General features: G+C 36.7%; 1 protein-coding gene across 6 annotated transcripts in view; it reads left to right on the plus strand.

Annotated features, from left to right (window-relative positions):
• Positions 1-3,654: 3,654 nt before the first annotated feature.
• The window catches only part of LOC113058270 (synergin gamma-like), a 39,264-nt gene continuing 24,804 nt past the window's right edge, over positions 3,655-18,114 (plus strand). For 3 of the 6 annotated variants that reach the window (XM_026226028.1, XM_026226029.1, XM_026226030.1), the window contains exons 1-8: positions 3,655-3,753; positions 10,160-10,200; positions 10,292-10,410; positions 10,517-10,644; positions 10,722-10,827; positions 11,168-11,279; positions 15,297-15,599; positions 17,682-17,753. In XM_026226028.1, coding sequence (XP_026081813.1) covers positions 3,719-3,753; positions 10,160-10,200; positions 10,292-10,410; positions 10,517-10,644; positions 10,722-10,827; positions 11,168-11,279; positions 15,297-15,599; positions 17,682-17,753 — 916 coding nt within the window. In that variant the 5' untranslated portion in view covers positions 3,655-3,718. The remainder of the gene's footprint in view (positions 3,754-10,159; positions 10,201-10,291; positions 10,411-10,516; positions 10,645-10,721; positions 10,828-11,167; positions 11,280-15,296; positions 15,600-17,681; positions 17,754-18,114) is intronic. The other 3 variants (XM_026226031.1, XM_026226032.1, XM_026226033.1) reach the window with 3 other exon arrangements.

Raw genomic sequence — 18,114 nt, forward strand, 5'->3', positions numbered from 1 at the left:
AAACAATTTAGTCTGTTAGTTGTAATAATCATCCAAAAGCACATAATTAAAGAGACACCCAGAAGCATATTTTATGTAATTCTGTTCTGCCAGTGACATGCTGATTGAAGCTCAAGCTGTATTCATTTTACATTTATTGTGACTTGAACACTTTGTTATGTGTGGTGTTTTGTTTTTATTTTTATCTTCATTTGAATGTGCTTAAAGACGCTCATAGAGTTATGAAAGAGAGCGTCCTGCTGGGTATACACTTGTAACCCAATGATGTTGCCCTGTTTGGTTATCAATGAGGCCTTTGATTTTGCTCCCAGGGAGCCACTAAATATCTTACTGCTGCTCTCTTTTACTGCGCTGCCCTGAAAAGAGCAGAGGAGCAGGAGATAGAGAGAGAGAGAGAGAGAGAGAGAGAGAGAGAGAGAGAGAGCAATGCTTATTAGCATTCTGAGGAGGTGCTGAGTTAACAATGGAACAACAACAATACAGCAGCAATAACAATGATTATAACTATTGTTTTAGTTCAATTCAAGGACAGCTTTGTAAATGTTAGCCTTTAATTCTTGTAATTTAACAAGACTAATGGCATAAACAATAAAGTGCTAATATTGGCGAAATTATTTATGATTAATGATGTTGTAAGTGGTACTGAAATATTTACTGACTTTAATATGACCAATATTCTGCTCTTAATTATTTTATGATTAATTGTATATTTTTTTATTTAATTCAGTGTATGACAGTGAGATGTGTTAGCATGTCGGCCTGTGTCTTCTCTCTCTCTCTCTCTCTATATATATATATATAGGGGAAAATATTTTTTTCTGTCAAGTAAAAAAGCTGTTTTTCAGCTTTAACATGCGAGTGAGCACCAGTTAATATTCCTACATTCTTCTTGTAAGATATTGTATGATTCAACAGACACAGTGGGGAAGGACTGGATTTGTGCTTCCGGACAAGACTCAGAGGTCAACATGAGAGCAAGACGGACACACAGAGAACAGAGAGAAGGGACAAAGGGACAGAAAATGGAAGTTACAAACTGAATGTAGCTGCGTGTTTAGTGGTCAGAAGAGAATGGGCACTACATCAACTCCAGCTGGGCCCCAAAGGGTTTTAATGGGCAGGAGAACCCAGCAGGGGTCAGAGGTCAGGAGGCCAATCTCTGCCAGGGCTAATTGGTAACACTGTTTCAAACTGAGATCAAAATTAGCCTTTGAAGTTCTGAAGTTTATCATTTGTTTCAAAACAAGACAGTTTTATACACACAAACGCAAAGTTACTGTTGCATCATGTATGTATGCATTCATAAATTTTCTCCAATTCATTTTTCTTTTTGTTAAACATCATTACTCCAGTCTTCAGTATCACATGATCCTTCAGAAATCATTCTAATAAGCTGATTTGCTGCTCAAGAAACATTTATGATCATCAACAATGTTGAAAACAGTTGTGTAGCCTACAATTTTTTTTTAGGACAAGGAGCATTATAAATGTCTTTACCGTCACTTTTGATCAGTTCAAAGTATTCTCACTGCATAAAAGTATATTTAAAATGAATCTTACTGACCCCAGGCTTTTGTACGGTATTGTTTATGTATGTATTTATACAGTATATGTATGTACAGTATGCATGTACATACCTATATATATACACACATAAATAATTTACATAGATAGATAGATATACAATAATAAAAAAATAATAATTAGGTTTTACAATATTGTTAGTCATAAATATTCCTTTTAGATTGCACTGTCAAATAAGAAACTATAAATAGTACATTCACACAGTTCATCAATATCCAAAACATACAGTCAGTGAAACAAACCATAAACTGCTTATTGGCTTGACAGGTTGACAGCATCTGGAAGACTTGAAGCAAAGGTGGCAGAGAGGAATAAAAAAGTCATTATTAATCACTCATTGTTCCACGTCTATTAAAGGGAAGCACAGTGCATTCAAATGAAATCATTACAGCTGAGAAACTGTATGTAAACAGACATTTTCATGACCCCACAAACTGTGTGAAGGAATGTATCATTCCTGCCTTTGTGATGCTTTGGTAGTTTATTGATCGATTCTCTACACAGACCCACATAGTAGATTTTGGCATGAGAATGGATCCATTCGGGCTTTGTGTCTAAATGGGAGGGAATACATTCGGCCTTTCAGCTCAGAGACGGATTGTACTGTAAAAGGGAGTCCTGACAGATAGCAGCGGCTGTGCTGATGCTGGTGCTGGATCTGGTGATTTATGGTGATTGGTGGGATGCTCTGAGTCAGTCGTGGGTTAATGTTCACCTGGGTCACAGAGCCACTGCTGGAACCTGCCTGTGTTCACATCAGGCCCTCTGATGAAACTGGCCTCAAGCTAAACCCACTGCTCTCAGCGGGGAAACAGCATCCTTCATAGCTCCTCAATGGATCTTAATGGTTATGTAAGGATGGCTATTCAGAAAGCTGAATGGGCTTGGGTAGAAGAGAAAAATATCAATCTTGTTCAACTCAGTACACCTCCCCTTTCCATGGTACTATTATTATCAATAAAAAAAATTATATATATATATATATATATATATATATATATATATATATATATATATATATATATATATATATATATATATATTATGATCTGTATTAGTTATTAACAGTTTGTTTAATTTTAATTTTAGTTTATTTTATAGTCAACTTATTTTTACAAAAGGCAATTGTATAGTCCAGTAGTTTCATCTAAATATAGCAAAACAATGAATCATGTGAACAAGCCAATCTATCTATCTATCTATCTATCTATCTATCTATCTATCTATCTATCTGTCTGTCTATCTATCTATCTATCTATATATATATATATATATATATATATATATATATATATATATATATATATATATATATATATATATATATATATATATGTTTTGTTTCAACCATATAAACATGTTAAACATGTTAAAATCACAACAAGATTACTAAAATGTTAAGTAGGAAAAAATAAAACAATAAAAAACTAGCTTGACATATTAGTAAAACTATGATAGTACATCAATGATACTAAAGTAACACTTGGTCACATAAAGCAGAATTTAAAACTATATTTAGTCATGGTCCAAATTTAGGTGGTAACAGCAGTAAGTGCATATAAAATGAAATTAAAATGAAAACAATAATACTAATAATAATAATACAGCTGACTATTTGTTGAAAACTTCCTCCGGGACAGACAAGTGCCCATCTCTGATCACTGGGAAAGACCATGTGTTTATGTCTTATCTTTGCATCATTTTAAGCCATCTTGTGGATGACCTCGGGGACAAACCATTGCAGGCAAACACTGCAATGACGCCATCTCCTGTGCAATACAGTAACTACAACGATAACACGAGCGAACACGAGCAAAAACTGTGCTTTTACAACATACTGAAATGACAATAACATATAACATACACACAGTACTAAAAATGTGTACAAATGAAAAGGGCTAATGTCAACGTTCATATTATACTATATAAGAAAACATTCTTTTTTATTATAAGACGACACGTAAAATGAATTAATAAATAAAACTTATTAAATTAAATGCACCAGTTATATAATCAATAATTTCAGTTTTAATGAAGACATCCGTTGTAATAAAGGTGACGCAGCTGCTGGAGTAACCCGGAAGTTGCGCACGTCTCGCCTCTCGGTTGACGTCACTTCAATGAACTGTTAAAGATGGCGCTTCGGCCCGGATCAGGTGGGGGCGGCAGGTACAGAATCTCACGTTTTAACACTCTGTTATCTATTTTTCTCTGTGTATACACCTGCTAAAGTCAGTATATGTTAACTCACGAGTCTGTTTGAAAATTCAGCCGTTGGTCCCATGCAGTTTCACTTTATTGAGCGCACCGTCTCAGCATCAGTTAATGACTGATGCTGCTCAGCTGGGATGGTGATGTGACGTCAGAGTGACCAGCTGTCACTTTTATTCAATTTATATTCGCTTCTATTTCTTTGCCGTACACGGGGATACATAACGACATTGATGCTCAAATACAATTAAACCGCTTGTCAACCGGCTGACAGTCACCAGAAATGGCCGTTTATTTGCCGAGTCTCAAAACCTTAACAGCATTTTTGGGGTTTGTCGGTTTGTTCGAACGTTCTAACCGTTGATGACGCCTTAAAACTATAACGTACTCATTCGCGGGTTTTCCGTACAAAATGTTTTGCAGTCTTTCCTGATTATGTAGTTAGTAGATACAACGTACATGTATTAATGTATTTTTTTTCTCTTGAAAAAAACCTTGTGAGCATATTTAACGTCACGTTTTCAAATGAAAAACTTGACAGTATAATTAAGTTTCACAATTCCGCACTACTCAAAAATTTGAGAGATTATTGCAGTTCAGTGAGTCCCATTTAGTTAAGTATGTTTATGGCTCGTAAAGCTTTCTGAGTTTGGTAACTGATGAAAGTCAAAGTGTTTTTCAGTGGTTCAAGTCATGTTACACTAGCTTACACTGTTGGTGCAGAAGGTTTGTTTTTTCGTGCAACCCAAAGTGAGTGAGGAACCACTGCAAAACTTCTGACACATTTAAATGTTCAGTTAAGGTGGCAAGTCCCTGGGTTTTGATAATGTCTGTGCAAGGCTATGTAGCAAGACCAGTATATTCTACTGTTAAGATAAACAGCTTCGGAGGGTGATATTAATTTTTTCCCGGTAGGTGATAACAGCTCAGATTCTGCTCATTCATATCAAGGTTTAAAGGGAGGATAGAGCAGACTAGAGCCTCCCTGACCAGCATGATTTATGTTTGAAGATAAGACCTCAGGTTCTGACTGTGATCGGGATCTTGACGGCTCCAAAAAATATTCATACAGGTGACTGGATCAACATCGTATCACCCTCATGGGTGTCACCGAGCTTACAGATTTTGATATCAGGCCTGGAAGGCACTTTGAATGTACTGACGTTTTCATAAAGTAGACCACATAACCGTCAGAAAGGCTCAAAAGGCCAGCTTCATGTTTTATTTACCTAAAGGGCTTTAGTCTCTGCTGAACTGTTTGAATAATGAATGTCTGGTTTCAAACGGTGCTGCACTAGGTAATGCTGATACCTGCCATGAAACTAGATAACCACAGGGCTCTACCTAGGGCTGTTTTCTAAAAGTTTTTTTTTTTTTTTACATTTACATGGAAGAACTTTTCATGTGTTTTGGCACTTCTGTAAATGATGAGGAACTGGCTCATGTGATTTCAGTGACATGAAATGCTGTTTATCTGTAGCTGTATATTAAAGGAGTAAAAATAAATCTAAATTTAGAATTAGATTTTGATGCAATTTTGGATAATTATATAACCTGATTTAGCAGTTTCAGAAGAACAGCTCTGTGTAGTTCTATTGTAGACTTAGTCTGGGTGGCTAAAGCCATAATGAGCATCTTCCGTATGGTTGTGTCTCAAACAGCTGCAGTGGACTGCATAGGGAGTTTAATGGGACAGAGTTTTATCGGGTCTGAGAGTTCAGAAGAAAAGACTGAAGACAGCAATGTCAGATACAATCTGTTATTCTGTTTGAAAGTCATTTAAATAAGTAAGCTTGCCCTCCACACACGGACCCAACACAAAGATTTTGACAGTTCTTAAATTCAAAGGTAAGAGCTGATTTTCTGTGACCGCATAAAAAGTATTTAGGGGACTCCTGCATTTCTGTTGTTTATATCCCATTTAAAGTATTCGTTGGTTAAAAAGGTGGATTGAATGTTAAGTATTCAAGCTAGGCTCATTGGGAAAATGTGCATCTACAGTATTGTTCAAAATAATAGCAGTACAATGTGACTAACCAGAATAATCAAGGTTTTTAGTATATTTTTTATTGCTACGTGGCAAACAAGTTACCAGTAGGTTCAGTAGATTGTCAGAAAACAAACAAGACCCAGCATTCATGATATGCATGCTCTTAAGGCTGTGCAATTGGGCAATTAGTTGAAAGGGGTGTGTTCAAAAAAATAGCAGTGTCTACCTTTGACTGTACAAACTCAAAACTATTTTGTACAAACATTTTTTTTTTCTGGGATTTAGCAATCCTGTGAATCACTAAACTAATATTTAGTTGTATGACCACAGTTTTTTAAAACTGCTTGACATCTGTGTGGCATGGAGTCAACCAACTTGTGGCACCTCTCAGCTGTTATTCCACTCCATGATTCTTTAACAACATTCCACAATTCATTCACATTTCTTGGTTTTGCTTCAGAAACAGCATTTTTGATATCACCCCACAAGTTCTCAATTGGATTAAGGTCTGGAGATTGGGCTGGCCACTCCATAACATTAATTTTGTTTGTTTGGAACCAAGACTTTGCCCGTTTACTAGTGTGTTTTGGGTCATTGTCTTGTTGAAACAACCATTTCAAGGGCATGTCCTCTTCAGCATAGGGCAACATGACCTCTTCAAGTATTTTAACATATGCAAACTGATCCATGATCCCTGGTATGCGATAAATAGGCCCAACACCATAGTAGGAGAAACATGCCCATATCATGATGCTTGCACCTCCATGCTTCACTGTCTTCACTGTGTACTGTGGCTTGAATTCAGAGTTTGGGGGTCGTCTCACAAACTGCCTGTGGCCCTTGGACCCAAAAAGAACAATTTTACTCTCATCAGTCCACAAAATGTTCCTCCATTTCTCTTTAGGCCAGTTGATGTGTTCTTTGGCAAATTGTAACCTCTTCTGCACATGCCTTTTTTTTAACAGAGGGACTTTGCGGGGGATTCTTGAAAATAGATTAGCTTCACACAGATGTCTTCTAACTGTCACAGTACTTACAGGTAACTCCAGACTGTCTTTGATCATCCTGGAGGTGATCATTGGCTGAGCCTTTGCCATTCTGGTTATTCTTCTATCCATTTTGATGGTTGTCTTCCGTTTTCTTCCACGTCTCTCTGGTTTTGCTCTCCATTTTAAGGCATTGGAGATCATTTTAGCTGAACAGCCTATCATTTTTTGCACCTCTTTATAGGTTTTCCCCTCTCTAATCAACTTTTTAATCAAAGTACGCTGTTCTTCTGAACAATGTCTTGAACGACCCATTTTCCTCAGCTTTCAAATGCATGTTCAACAAGTGTTGGCTTCATCCTTAAATAGGGGCCACCTGATTCACAACTGTTTCTTCACAAAATTGATGACCTCAGTGATTGAATGCCACACTGCTATTTTTTTGAACACACCCCTTTCAACTAATTCAACTAATTGCCCAATTGCACAGCCTTAAGAGCGTGCATATCATGAATGCTGGGTCTCATTTGTTTTCTGAGAATCTACTGAAACTACTGGTAACTTGTTTGCCACGTAGCAATAAAAAAATATACGAAAAACCTTGATTATTCTGGTTAGTCACATTGTACTGCTATTATTTTGAACAATACTGTACCTTAATTTATGCAAATCTCAAACATACCTATGCATCCAGTTCACAGCAGTTTAGATGAACGCTAGATTCAGTAAAACTCCAACCTTTATTAATTTTCTCACAAATTGTGATCACTGGAGGAGATAATTTTGGTGTTTATTTGCACAATATTAAATTATAACCTCCTATTTTTTTTTTGTTGTTGATGATTGCAACACATAACCAGCTCTGTATTTATGGCTTGTCTGATGTAGTAAATTTGCTTGATACCTCACCTGGTAAAGCATTGTACTTGTGATGCGGAGCGCTCTGGTACGAGTCAGGAGAGGATATTTGAATATACGTTGATTTATGCTTTGTGATCAATCACACATTATATATTTTGATGAGAAAGTGTGTGAGAGAAGTGGGGAAAAAGAATAGCCTTTTTCATCCAGCAATTAAAATTCTGCCGACACCCTTACATCGTTGATTGCATATTATTATTATTTTTTTTTAATGTTCATTAATTTACAAATTTGCTATAATTTCAGATTGTCTTCATTAGAAAGCTTTTGTCAGCAAATATTGAAGCGATTAATTGAATTATTAAATTATTAAATATTTAATAGAATATATTAGAATTGAATGTTCAAGCAATACAATTAGACTTGAGAGCTGTGATGGAGAGTTAGTCTGTTTTTATAAAAAATTGTTTGGCAATTGAAAATTCAAAGATGTAAGTGAATCAAAGACTAGGAGATTTTTGATGGCCTAAATGATTATGGTGATCAACACTTTACTAATATAAATTAATAGGATGACATGGGATATTTGGTCTAAGTTCATTTGCAAAAGCAGTTTAAAAAAATATATATATTGGTTTGCAGATTTGTCCTTTTATTCTCTGCCTATTATGTTTATGCCAGTTTATTGTGAATATGCATAATGTTGTTAGACTTTTAAATAAAATGTTTTGTAGTGTTTTCTTGGTATACCTAGTCTATCATTGGGTATGGTAAATAGCTTTGCATAAGTGTTATACAGTCATTGATATTCTGTATCAAAGCTGCAATTTACATTTGTTTCTCAAAGAAAATGTCCTGTCAGTAAAGCTCCTTCTCAGGTTTTGTGGGTATAACCGGGTTTGGTCATGGATGGATGTTGGCACGCAGTAGGGCCGTGCGATTAATCGAAATCGCGATTTGAGACGTTGTGATTTGCTAATTGCAAAAGCCTGCGATGTGGACGCGATTTTACTCCGTTCCAGAGCATATGCATGACTGTCAGCCTTACTGTGGGATTATGGCATCTACAGGGTTAGGCAAATTAAAACAAACGTTAAATTAAAAAACGTTATGTAACTTAAGATTTGAAAAGACAACGAACAAAAAAGGATAATTTAAAGTTGCTCACTGCGTCACAATGCATATCAAGAGAATCTCTATTGCATGTTTGTTATTCCCCGTTCAGAAGAGCGCACACACAGCCTGTGTCTCTGAATGCTTCTCATACTTGCTCCTCTCTTCCCCACGCGGCGCGAATCCCGCGTCACGGACGACGAGCCGTTCACACTTGCCGCACTCACGCAGCCTGTTTCGTAACGCTCGGTTATATTCTCGCGTGGCCGTGCACCGCGAATCTCCACGAGCGCATCTGGCAGTATGGATGAGGCTCGACGCACGTGCGCAACCTGCGTCGACTCGCGCCTGGCTCCGCATTTAAAACGAATGTAAATTCAGTCTAACTGCTTGCTAATTTCACTTGAATGTAATGAAACATTCAGCACATTTTCCACTTGAATTTAAAATCCCAAATACAATGTAACACCTAATACTTTAATAATTGACTAAATAAATACAGTTCTTTATTTATATAAAATACATTTTCCAGTGAAATTCAGTAAGTTAATTCTATAAAATTAGTTATACCATTATAATCTTGATTGCTGAAAAAAAAAGATTGAAAGGATTTCAGGGTTATAATGGCAATTGTATTGATTGGAAAGAACAACAGTAATTCCTATTGGAATAATTCCAAAAACAAAAAGAGAGTTTCCTCTTTGTCCCTTCAATAAAAGGAGTACCTTTTTATCATGTAAAATGTACCATAGTAATTCCGTGGTATTTAAGTATCTTTTTAAATGAATATTTTAATCAATCAGTAGATAGTCACTTAAGAGGCCATCCCATTAGCCAACTTAAAATGACTTGATTTTTTTTTTTTTTGGCCACCAAGTTTAGTAACTTGCTGGTAAAGTAGTGATGCACCGAAATTAATTTTTACCAAATAACTCCAATAAACTGTGGTGATTCAACTCTGACTGTTATTCAGGAGGTTGTGTTGAATTAAATCAGTCGTAGTAAGTTACTTTGGCAACAAGCTGAATCTTTATTTCATCCAAACAAATTTTACATTTAATTTTTTATTACTTTTGTAGCTTCTAGCACTGATAAGTGTTTAAATTCTATTTCATTTATAAAGATAGGATAATTTATTTCTTAGCTGCAAAAAAACAACGTAAAGGACTGCCAGTATTGCAATGATTTTGATTTTCACTGTGGTGCAACAACTTGAAGAACTTTGTAGAATAATGGACTTGGGCTGTTTCATAAATGATTTCTCCATTGTATGATTGATTGCTTGCCTTTAGTCTCTTGAATGCAGAGGGCAATAGTGTAAAGACAGAAACTTCACACTGAAATGAGCTTCAGGGGTTTGAAACAGGCAGCCTGCTAGATGACTACAATATTAAATGTGTCTTTTCTGTTCTAGTTTTATGTACTCTGTAGGAGGGAGCATTGGTCCACCGCAAGGTAAGCAGCTGACATTTTGTCTATATTCTGTTGGGTATGTTTCTCCAGTATAGCATTTAAATGTAAAAAATGTTTTTGTTAAATTTGCAAGGAATGATGCCCATACAGCAGCAGCAGGGCTTTCCCATGGTCCAGGTCATGCAGCCCAACATGCAAGGCATGATGGGAATGAATTTTGGAGCACAGATGCCTGGTGCCATGCCAATACAGGTCTGATTTAGAAACACCTAAGATATGTTGGTCATCAAAAAGTTGGACACCAGAATCACTAGTCTCTTATTGAGGTTTCGTCATTGTCTTTCTCTCATTTTTCTAGGGTGGGATAGCAATAGGCATGCAGACCCCTGGGATGCAGTTCATGGGTCAGCCTCAGTTCATGGGCATGAGGGGCCCGGGGCCACAGTTCCCTGCAGACCTACAGAAGCAGATGGCTGAGGAACATCAGTAAGGCTTTACTTACTCACACTGCCGGACAGTTGTTTGTACACCTGAACTCGTCTCTGATCAGTGTGTGTCCACAGAAAACGTCTGGAGCAGCAGCAGAGGATGCTGGAGGAGGACCGGAAGAGAAGACAGTTTGAGGAGCAGAAACAGAAACTACGCCTACTGAGCAGCGTCAAACCCAAAGTGAGCAAAAACGATTTTCTAGATAATAGATCTCTTTAATAATTACCTGATTAGTTTGATTTAATCATCATTGTTGTACAGTTTTTTTTTTTCGTTTTAATTTCAGTGAGTTTTAGTAATTTGCTTTGTGCTTTTATTTTGTCATATCTATATAGTTTTTTTTTTTGCATTCTAAAGTGTAATATACTAAAATTAAAACCATAAAAAAACTTGTTACTTGAAATATTTTTTGTACTTACAGAAAATAGTATAACTTTATTATAATAACCTTGCACTGTATAATTTTTCTTGCATGTGAACTTCTCCAAACTCAAAAAAAAAAATTGCTATTTTTGTACAGACTGGGGAGAAGAGTCGTGACGATGCTTTAGAGGCCATCAGAGGAAATCTGGATGGGTTCAGCAGAGATGCCAAGATGCATCCAACACCATCTTCACAATCTAAGAAACCAGGTACGTCCAGTGACGCATTCCAAATGCTTGATTGCCTTCTGGCCATTTGCTTTTCAAGTGCCTGCTCATGACATCCAGGGTTATATCAGTGGCCCAGACAGCTTTTGACAAGTCCACTGTGACCGTCGAGCGCTGAAGGACATTACCAGGGATACGCTCGCACACTGTTAAAGAGAGAGTTCACCCAAAAATTAAAATCCTGTCATTTACTCACACAAATCCCATCACGTTCTTTTCCTGTGGAGCACAAAAGGAAGATTTTGAAGAGTTGAACTGGATGCTGTTTTCTGTGCTAATCACACTTGTTTGGGCAGATGTGAGGGTACATTTTTATTTTTGGGTGAACTATCCCTCTAAAGAATTGTTCCGTCTCAACGCAAACACATCACATCTTTATGATCGAGCCAAATAGATTTTTCCATCAGCTGCCAGGAGTCCCTCCAGATGTCAGAACTGCCAACCTGTATTTATTTTTTGTAGCAGGTATGCATTTTAACCTCAAAGTACGCTGGTGTGTATTGTCACTCTAAAATATGCATAAAACTTGGCGACGCATCTGTGTACGCGAAGTACTCAAACCAAGCAACGGCAAAAGAAGAGTTCAACCATTCAGAGCGCTGAGTTCATTCCCCAAGTGGCGAGGATTGACAGAATCGACAGAAACGCACAATCCCACTCGATTTCCCCCTCCACTACTGCCATCTGATTTCTTACAGCAGTCTTTTTTTTTTTGGTTTTCAATTTCAGTGCGCTTTATCACTGAACTAGCCGTGTTTGTGTGTGTCCGTAAGCCTAATTGCTAAGATGAGGAAACTCCTCCCTGCTTACGTATGTGCATTTGAAAAAGCAACATCGTAAAGACCAATGACTTAATCAGAAGTCTTTCTGAACCTGCTGTCCAACAAAGGAGAACATTATAACATGGCCTTACTCCACAACATCAGTAGAGCGTTTGAAATAACTTCCTTTTGTGATCTGATATGTCTTATTACAGAATGTGGCAGAAAATATATTCTATACTATAAAAAAGGCTATGGCGATTAGCAATGGATTGCACATATACATCATTGCTATGAAAATACCCAGGATGGCTTAAAGAACACTTAAACTACACATTATCGCAGTCAAGTGTTATTGTGTTAATGTTTCATTCAAACCATTTCTATATTTTACTCATCTACAGTGATAGCTGGATGGCTTTTGTCCTATGGCTGGGCGATATATTGAACAATATGATCATGTGCATCTAGTCAGTAAATATGGTTCCGTGATTACAGCTAAATCGCCATCACCTGCTTTTGAATGGAGCAGCATTTAATAGAGACAGCCGTAGATGCAATATCGCGTTCATTATCGAAGGCGATTCATCGGCGATAATGAACGCGATATTGCGTCATTTGTCAGCGATCTACGGCTCTTAAATGCCACTCCAATTATAAGCAGGTGATGGCGATTTTAGCGGTGATCACGGAAGCAGCTTTACTGATTAGATGCGCGTGATCATATCGTTAGATAAATCGCCCAGCCCCTACTTTGTCCATATAAGGGATTTCCTGTAGTGTCATTAGGTTCTTTTACTTCTGTGACGCACATGTGGATTTTCTGCGCGAGGCTGCCCTCTGGCTTCCAGTATGAATGAAATGGACATTACAAGTGTTTATAGCCCTTAAAAATGTCCAATCCAAAAAAATAATAATAATAATAATTCTCTCAAAAGAAATTTGATTTAGACGTTTGATAATCCATGTTTTTCTATAGTATACAGAAGTGTATTGGAGTTTTAATTCAAGTGAACTTAAACATGATTACTTTTTTAATAGAAATTTAAATCGCAAAAAAATAATACTCTGTGCCATCAGAACTGAAAATAGTTGTTAAACGCATGTGTGACTGAGTGCAGACCTTCTAACTGTTGGAAAATATTTAACATGAAATCTTGTATTTTGCACATTGTGCAATAACGATTTGAACATTTACAAAAGAAAAAAATTTCCAAGGTTGGCAGGTCTGAGATGTTTCCGCTGAGTATTTGCTGTGTAATGCTGATGTAGTGCATTATACTCCACTTTCATACTCTTGCAGTTTTACCCCTCTCACCTGCAAAATAACAGTGCAGATGTTTAATATCACAATATGTTTTTAGTCAACTGATGCAGTTGTTTCTGCTCGAACTGTTTATTTTTGGAAAGAAGACTAGTAGTCAGGGTTCAAAACCACCTTTGCCATTTGCAGATGAATTGAGAAAAAATGAACTGACCATAAATCTTTATTAGCTTAATGTCAAGTTTGGGGTCAGTGAGGTTTTGAAAAGTCTCTTATGAGGCTCAGGCTTAATTTATTTGATCAAAAATACAAAAAACATAGATTATTAAATATTGTAATTTAATGATAAAAAAATAATTTAAATGTAATAGTATAGTTTAAAAATATGTATTCCTCTGATGCAATTTTCAGCAGCATTGTTCTGTTCTTCAGTGTAACATGATCCTTCAGAAATCATTCTAATATGCTAATTTGGTGCTAAAAAAACGTATCAATGTTGAAAACAATTGTGCTGCTTAATATTTTTGTGGGAACTGTGATACTTTTTTTTTTTTTTTTTTTCAGGATGAGTCAAAAGAGCATCATTTATTTAGAACTGAAGTCTTTTGTCCCATTACAAATGTCTTTACTGTAACCTTTGATCAGTTTGTGTCCTTGCTGAATAACAGTTTGTGTCCTTGCTGAATAAAAGTATTTCTTATACATAATTTTTTTATATGTATTACTGACACCAAACTTCTGAATGGTAGTGTATCTAGGGAAGTTTTACTTCTCTAATACAAACCTCTAATGGGTCCTTTTGAAATGAAACCCATTTAAAGAAGGTCAGTATCATCGGAGGTCAGATTGTCATTCTTAAAATTGGACCTAAACCAAGTAATGTTGCAGTTTGTTGAAACCAGCCAATTGACAAGTATTTTTGTTTATTCACTCACCAAAGCCGATTTTTACTCTGAACATTCACACATCTCGTTTTATGTCCATAATGTGACATTTGAGCAAAACAGGATATTAAAAAACATTTAAAGCTGCAGTAGGGAACTTTTGTAAAAATATATTTTTTACATATTTGTTAAACCTGTCATTATGTCCTGACAGTAGAATATGAGACAGATAATCTGTGAAAAAATCAAGCTCCTCTGGCTCCTCTCAGTGGTCCTATTGCCATTTGCAGAAAGTCATCCGCTCCCGGTAAAAAACAATCAATCAGAGCTGCAGTCTGTAACTTTGTTTGTGTTCAAAATGTAGAAAAATTTACATAAGCGAGTACACCATGAATCCATTTTCCAAACCGTGTTTTTAGCTTGTCCTGAATCACTAGGGTGCACCTATAATAAGTGTTTATATTCGGACTATTTTAGATTGCTTCGGGGGTACCGCGGCGGAGTAACCCAGTACCTTTGTGATTCTTCATAGACCTAAACAGAGAGAAGTAGTTCCAGCTACGATGTTCTTCCGCAAGACGCAAGCAGTTCTGTTTATTAACCGCTAGAGCGACAAAAGTTCCCTGCTGCAGCTTTAAGCAGAAATTAATTGGATGGTAAGATGTGGATGCTGCATCCCTGACTGCAGTCAGATAGAATGACTTCACTAAAATAATGCTGAAATAGTTAAGGGATGTTAGCAGAAAAGGAAAGGCAAGCATTTTCTTTGAACTAATATTCACTAGTGAATCATTCATGGTAAGACCAGAAAATTTTACATTTTTGCTTTCATGTTGACCTTAATGTAAAACATAGTAAGAAATTGAGTAATGTATAGACAAGTACATTTCCATTGACATTTTCACTGAAAGGTTGCATTTGTTTTGTAAATTAAAACCGCAGCGCCACACCTAATGAAATTCAGTGCCCTCCCGTTGTTGTTGTTGTTGTTGTTGTTGTAAAACTGTTTATTTTTATTTTTTTCAGTCTGTCTGTGTGGTCAACTCATGATTTGTGTTTTGTCTCTCACACTCATGTTTGGTTTTTGCAGACTCATCGCCATCTCATTCCTCTGTCACCTCACATTCCCTTCCTCCTGCTTTCTCTGATGACGACGATGAGTTTAGTGACTTTGTGCAAGGCCCTGTTGATGCCTCCTCCTCATTCCCCTCTTCATCCCTTCCTCCGTCCTCTCCTTCACTGAGAGCCGCTCATGTTAGCCAGCCATTAGAGATGAGGCCTGGCCAGCATCCCCCTTCCTCCCCTCTCCCTCACGCTGTCCCTTCATCTCTCCCTGTCTCACCTGCCATCCAACACTCTTCTGTCATCTCCAGCTCCAAATCTGCATTCCAAGGTAACGCCCCTCTCACGCTTTCTCACTTTGTCATACCATCACTTGTTAGCACCCATAATCAGAGGCTAGATGCTATAACTACACTGCTTAGCAATGTTTCTCCATTATAGCCCATTTGAAAGCAGTAACAACACACACCATCATTCAAAGTTTTTAGTGTTTTATGCTCACCAGGGCCACAAAAACACAGATAAACTTACTAATTTTTTTACAATATTACTGTTTTAAGGCAATTGTTTTCTTATTTAATGTTTTATTAAATTTGTTTTAATATGATGTATTTAATTTGTGACGCAGAGCTGAATTTTCAGCATCATTACTCCAGTCTTTAGTTTCACATGATCCTTCAGTAATCTTGGTAATATGCAGATTTTCTGCTCAAGAAAAATTTCTTCTTATAAATGTAAATTTTTATACTTTTGTAGAAACGTAATGCATTCCCCCCCCCCCAAAATATCTCTCTCTCTCTCTCTCTCTCTCTCTCTCTCTCTCTCTCTCTCTCTCTCTCTCTCTCTCTCTCTATATATATATATATATATATATATATATATATATATATATATATATATATATATATATATATATATATATATATATATATATATATATATATATATATATATATATATATCAGTTCAAGTTAAAATAAATAAATAAAATGTATTATAGCGGATGTTGTACAAATGACAGATTTTTGTTATTTTTAATTATTGGGTTTGTGTGCTGAGGGTTGGTTGGCATAATCTTTTCCCCCAAAATGTTATCCTGAGAACCACTGCAACTAGTATCAGTAAGTTACACTCAGAAACCACATCAATGAAGGAATCTATTTTTTATTTTATTTTTATATATACTGGTTTCAGTAAACTGGTAGATTCTGCTCACAAAATAGTTCTAATATTGATCAATGAGTTACATTTACAGCTCATGTAAGAGAAAAAAGTAGCAAGTCTGGGGTTGTGTGAGCCAGCCAAGCAACCCACATTGACATAAATATGAATGTAACGGATACTTTCCTTCAGATCTTTTAAACCTTTTTGTCTATAACCACTTGCTGTCTTGCTGTGTTCTTGACACAGAGTCAAAAGTCTGTTGAGGTTTCTGATTCAGATCAGAAACCATCTGTGAGATATGCACAGTGATTCTGACTCGACTGTGACCCTCCACCTCCTTCAGTTTTGTCAGATTGCAGATGGCATCCCATATGCTCTTATAATTTAAGCTGGAGTTCTGTCAGCATTCCACACATGCACACTATGCCGATTGTGACCGTGTACTGATAAGGAGCTCACAGTGAAGTCTGCATCGAAATGTGTGATCGATAGTGTTACCAGTTCAAGTTAAAAACATTTTGACAATTTTTGCCATGTTTATTACCAAAGAAAAAAATGATTTGAATTTTAACTTGGAGATGGTGTTCTCTGAGGGGCATCTACAACTGACTGTGGCTCATAATATTTTGCACCATCAACACACTGAAGCTGAAATAAAATTAGAGGCATTCAACTACTCGTACAACATTTATCAGCAAATTGTTCATGACTAAACATTTCCTGTTCCACCTCAGGCTCTTTGAAGTTGGTCAGTGATTAGAGTAGTCAGTGTAAAAGTGAATAAATTGTTATAATTCAAGCGGTTACGTACCTGCATCTCTTAGACATTTTATTTTATATATATATATATATATATATATATATAATTATTTTTTCATTAATCTTGTTCCAGTGTACTCTAGGATTTCTTTATTCTATCCTCTGCAAATAATAATGCAGTGATTTTCTTATTTTAAAGACCGAAAAAACTTTTGTGTCTTCATCACACAGTTAGAGCTAAGGTCTTACACACACACACCAAGTCATATTTGGTACTCGTAGTTAAAATGTAAGCTACTACAGTTCAATATGGCCTCTGTCCCTAACTGATTCAGGCCCGTCTCTGGATGAGAAGATGTTAGTCTTAAGCCACACCAGGCTCTGTCTGAGCTGAGTCCTAGAGCTCAGGTTACAGCCCAGTTTCACAGCAGCACCTGAGCCCGAAACTGGGCCCAAACTCCAGATTACTTCAATTCAGCCTTCATTATAGATACTGCACCGGAGTCTCTACCCGCAAACCAGGCGCCCCCTGCAGCGGACATCCAGCCCACTAGCACCAGCGGTGAGAAGAAAATGTGTGATTTTCAGTCCCGCTTCTTTTTCAAGCTTCTCAATATTAACAACTTGCAGCTCGAGACTTCCTGCCCTGCCTCTATTTGCTAATCATGAGAGATACTTGGTTTAGAAGGGCTGATTTCTCATCTTGTTGTTGATTATACCTAACACTTCTCAAGGAATATCCAAGTAACCAGATCTGTCCTCTTACTTCAGCTGTCTATGCTAAAGCAGAGCCAAGACATTAAACAGTAAAATATATGGGCCTAAAGGCTTTACCCTTCAGGACAATGTTTCTGTCCTGGACATCTAACTGATTTTGCATATGATCTAAAATACGTGCATATATGGGATTTAACATGTGTATA

The sequence above is a fragment of the Carassius auratus genome, chromosome 40 (assembly GCF_003368295.1).
Source record: "Carassius auratus strain Wakin chromosome 40, ASM336829v1, whole genome shotgun sequence".
Classification (NCBI taxonomy): Eukaryota; Metazoa; Chordata; class Actinopteri; order Cypriniformes; family Cyprinidae; genus Carassius; species Carassius auratus.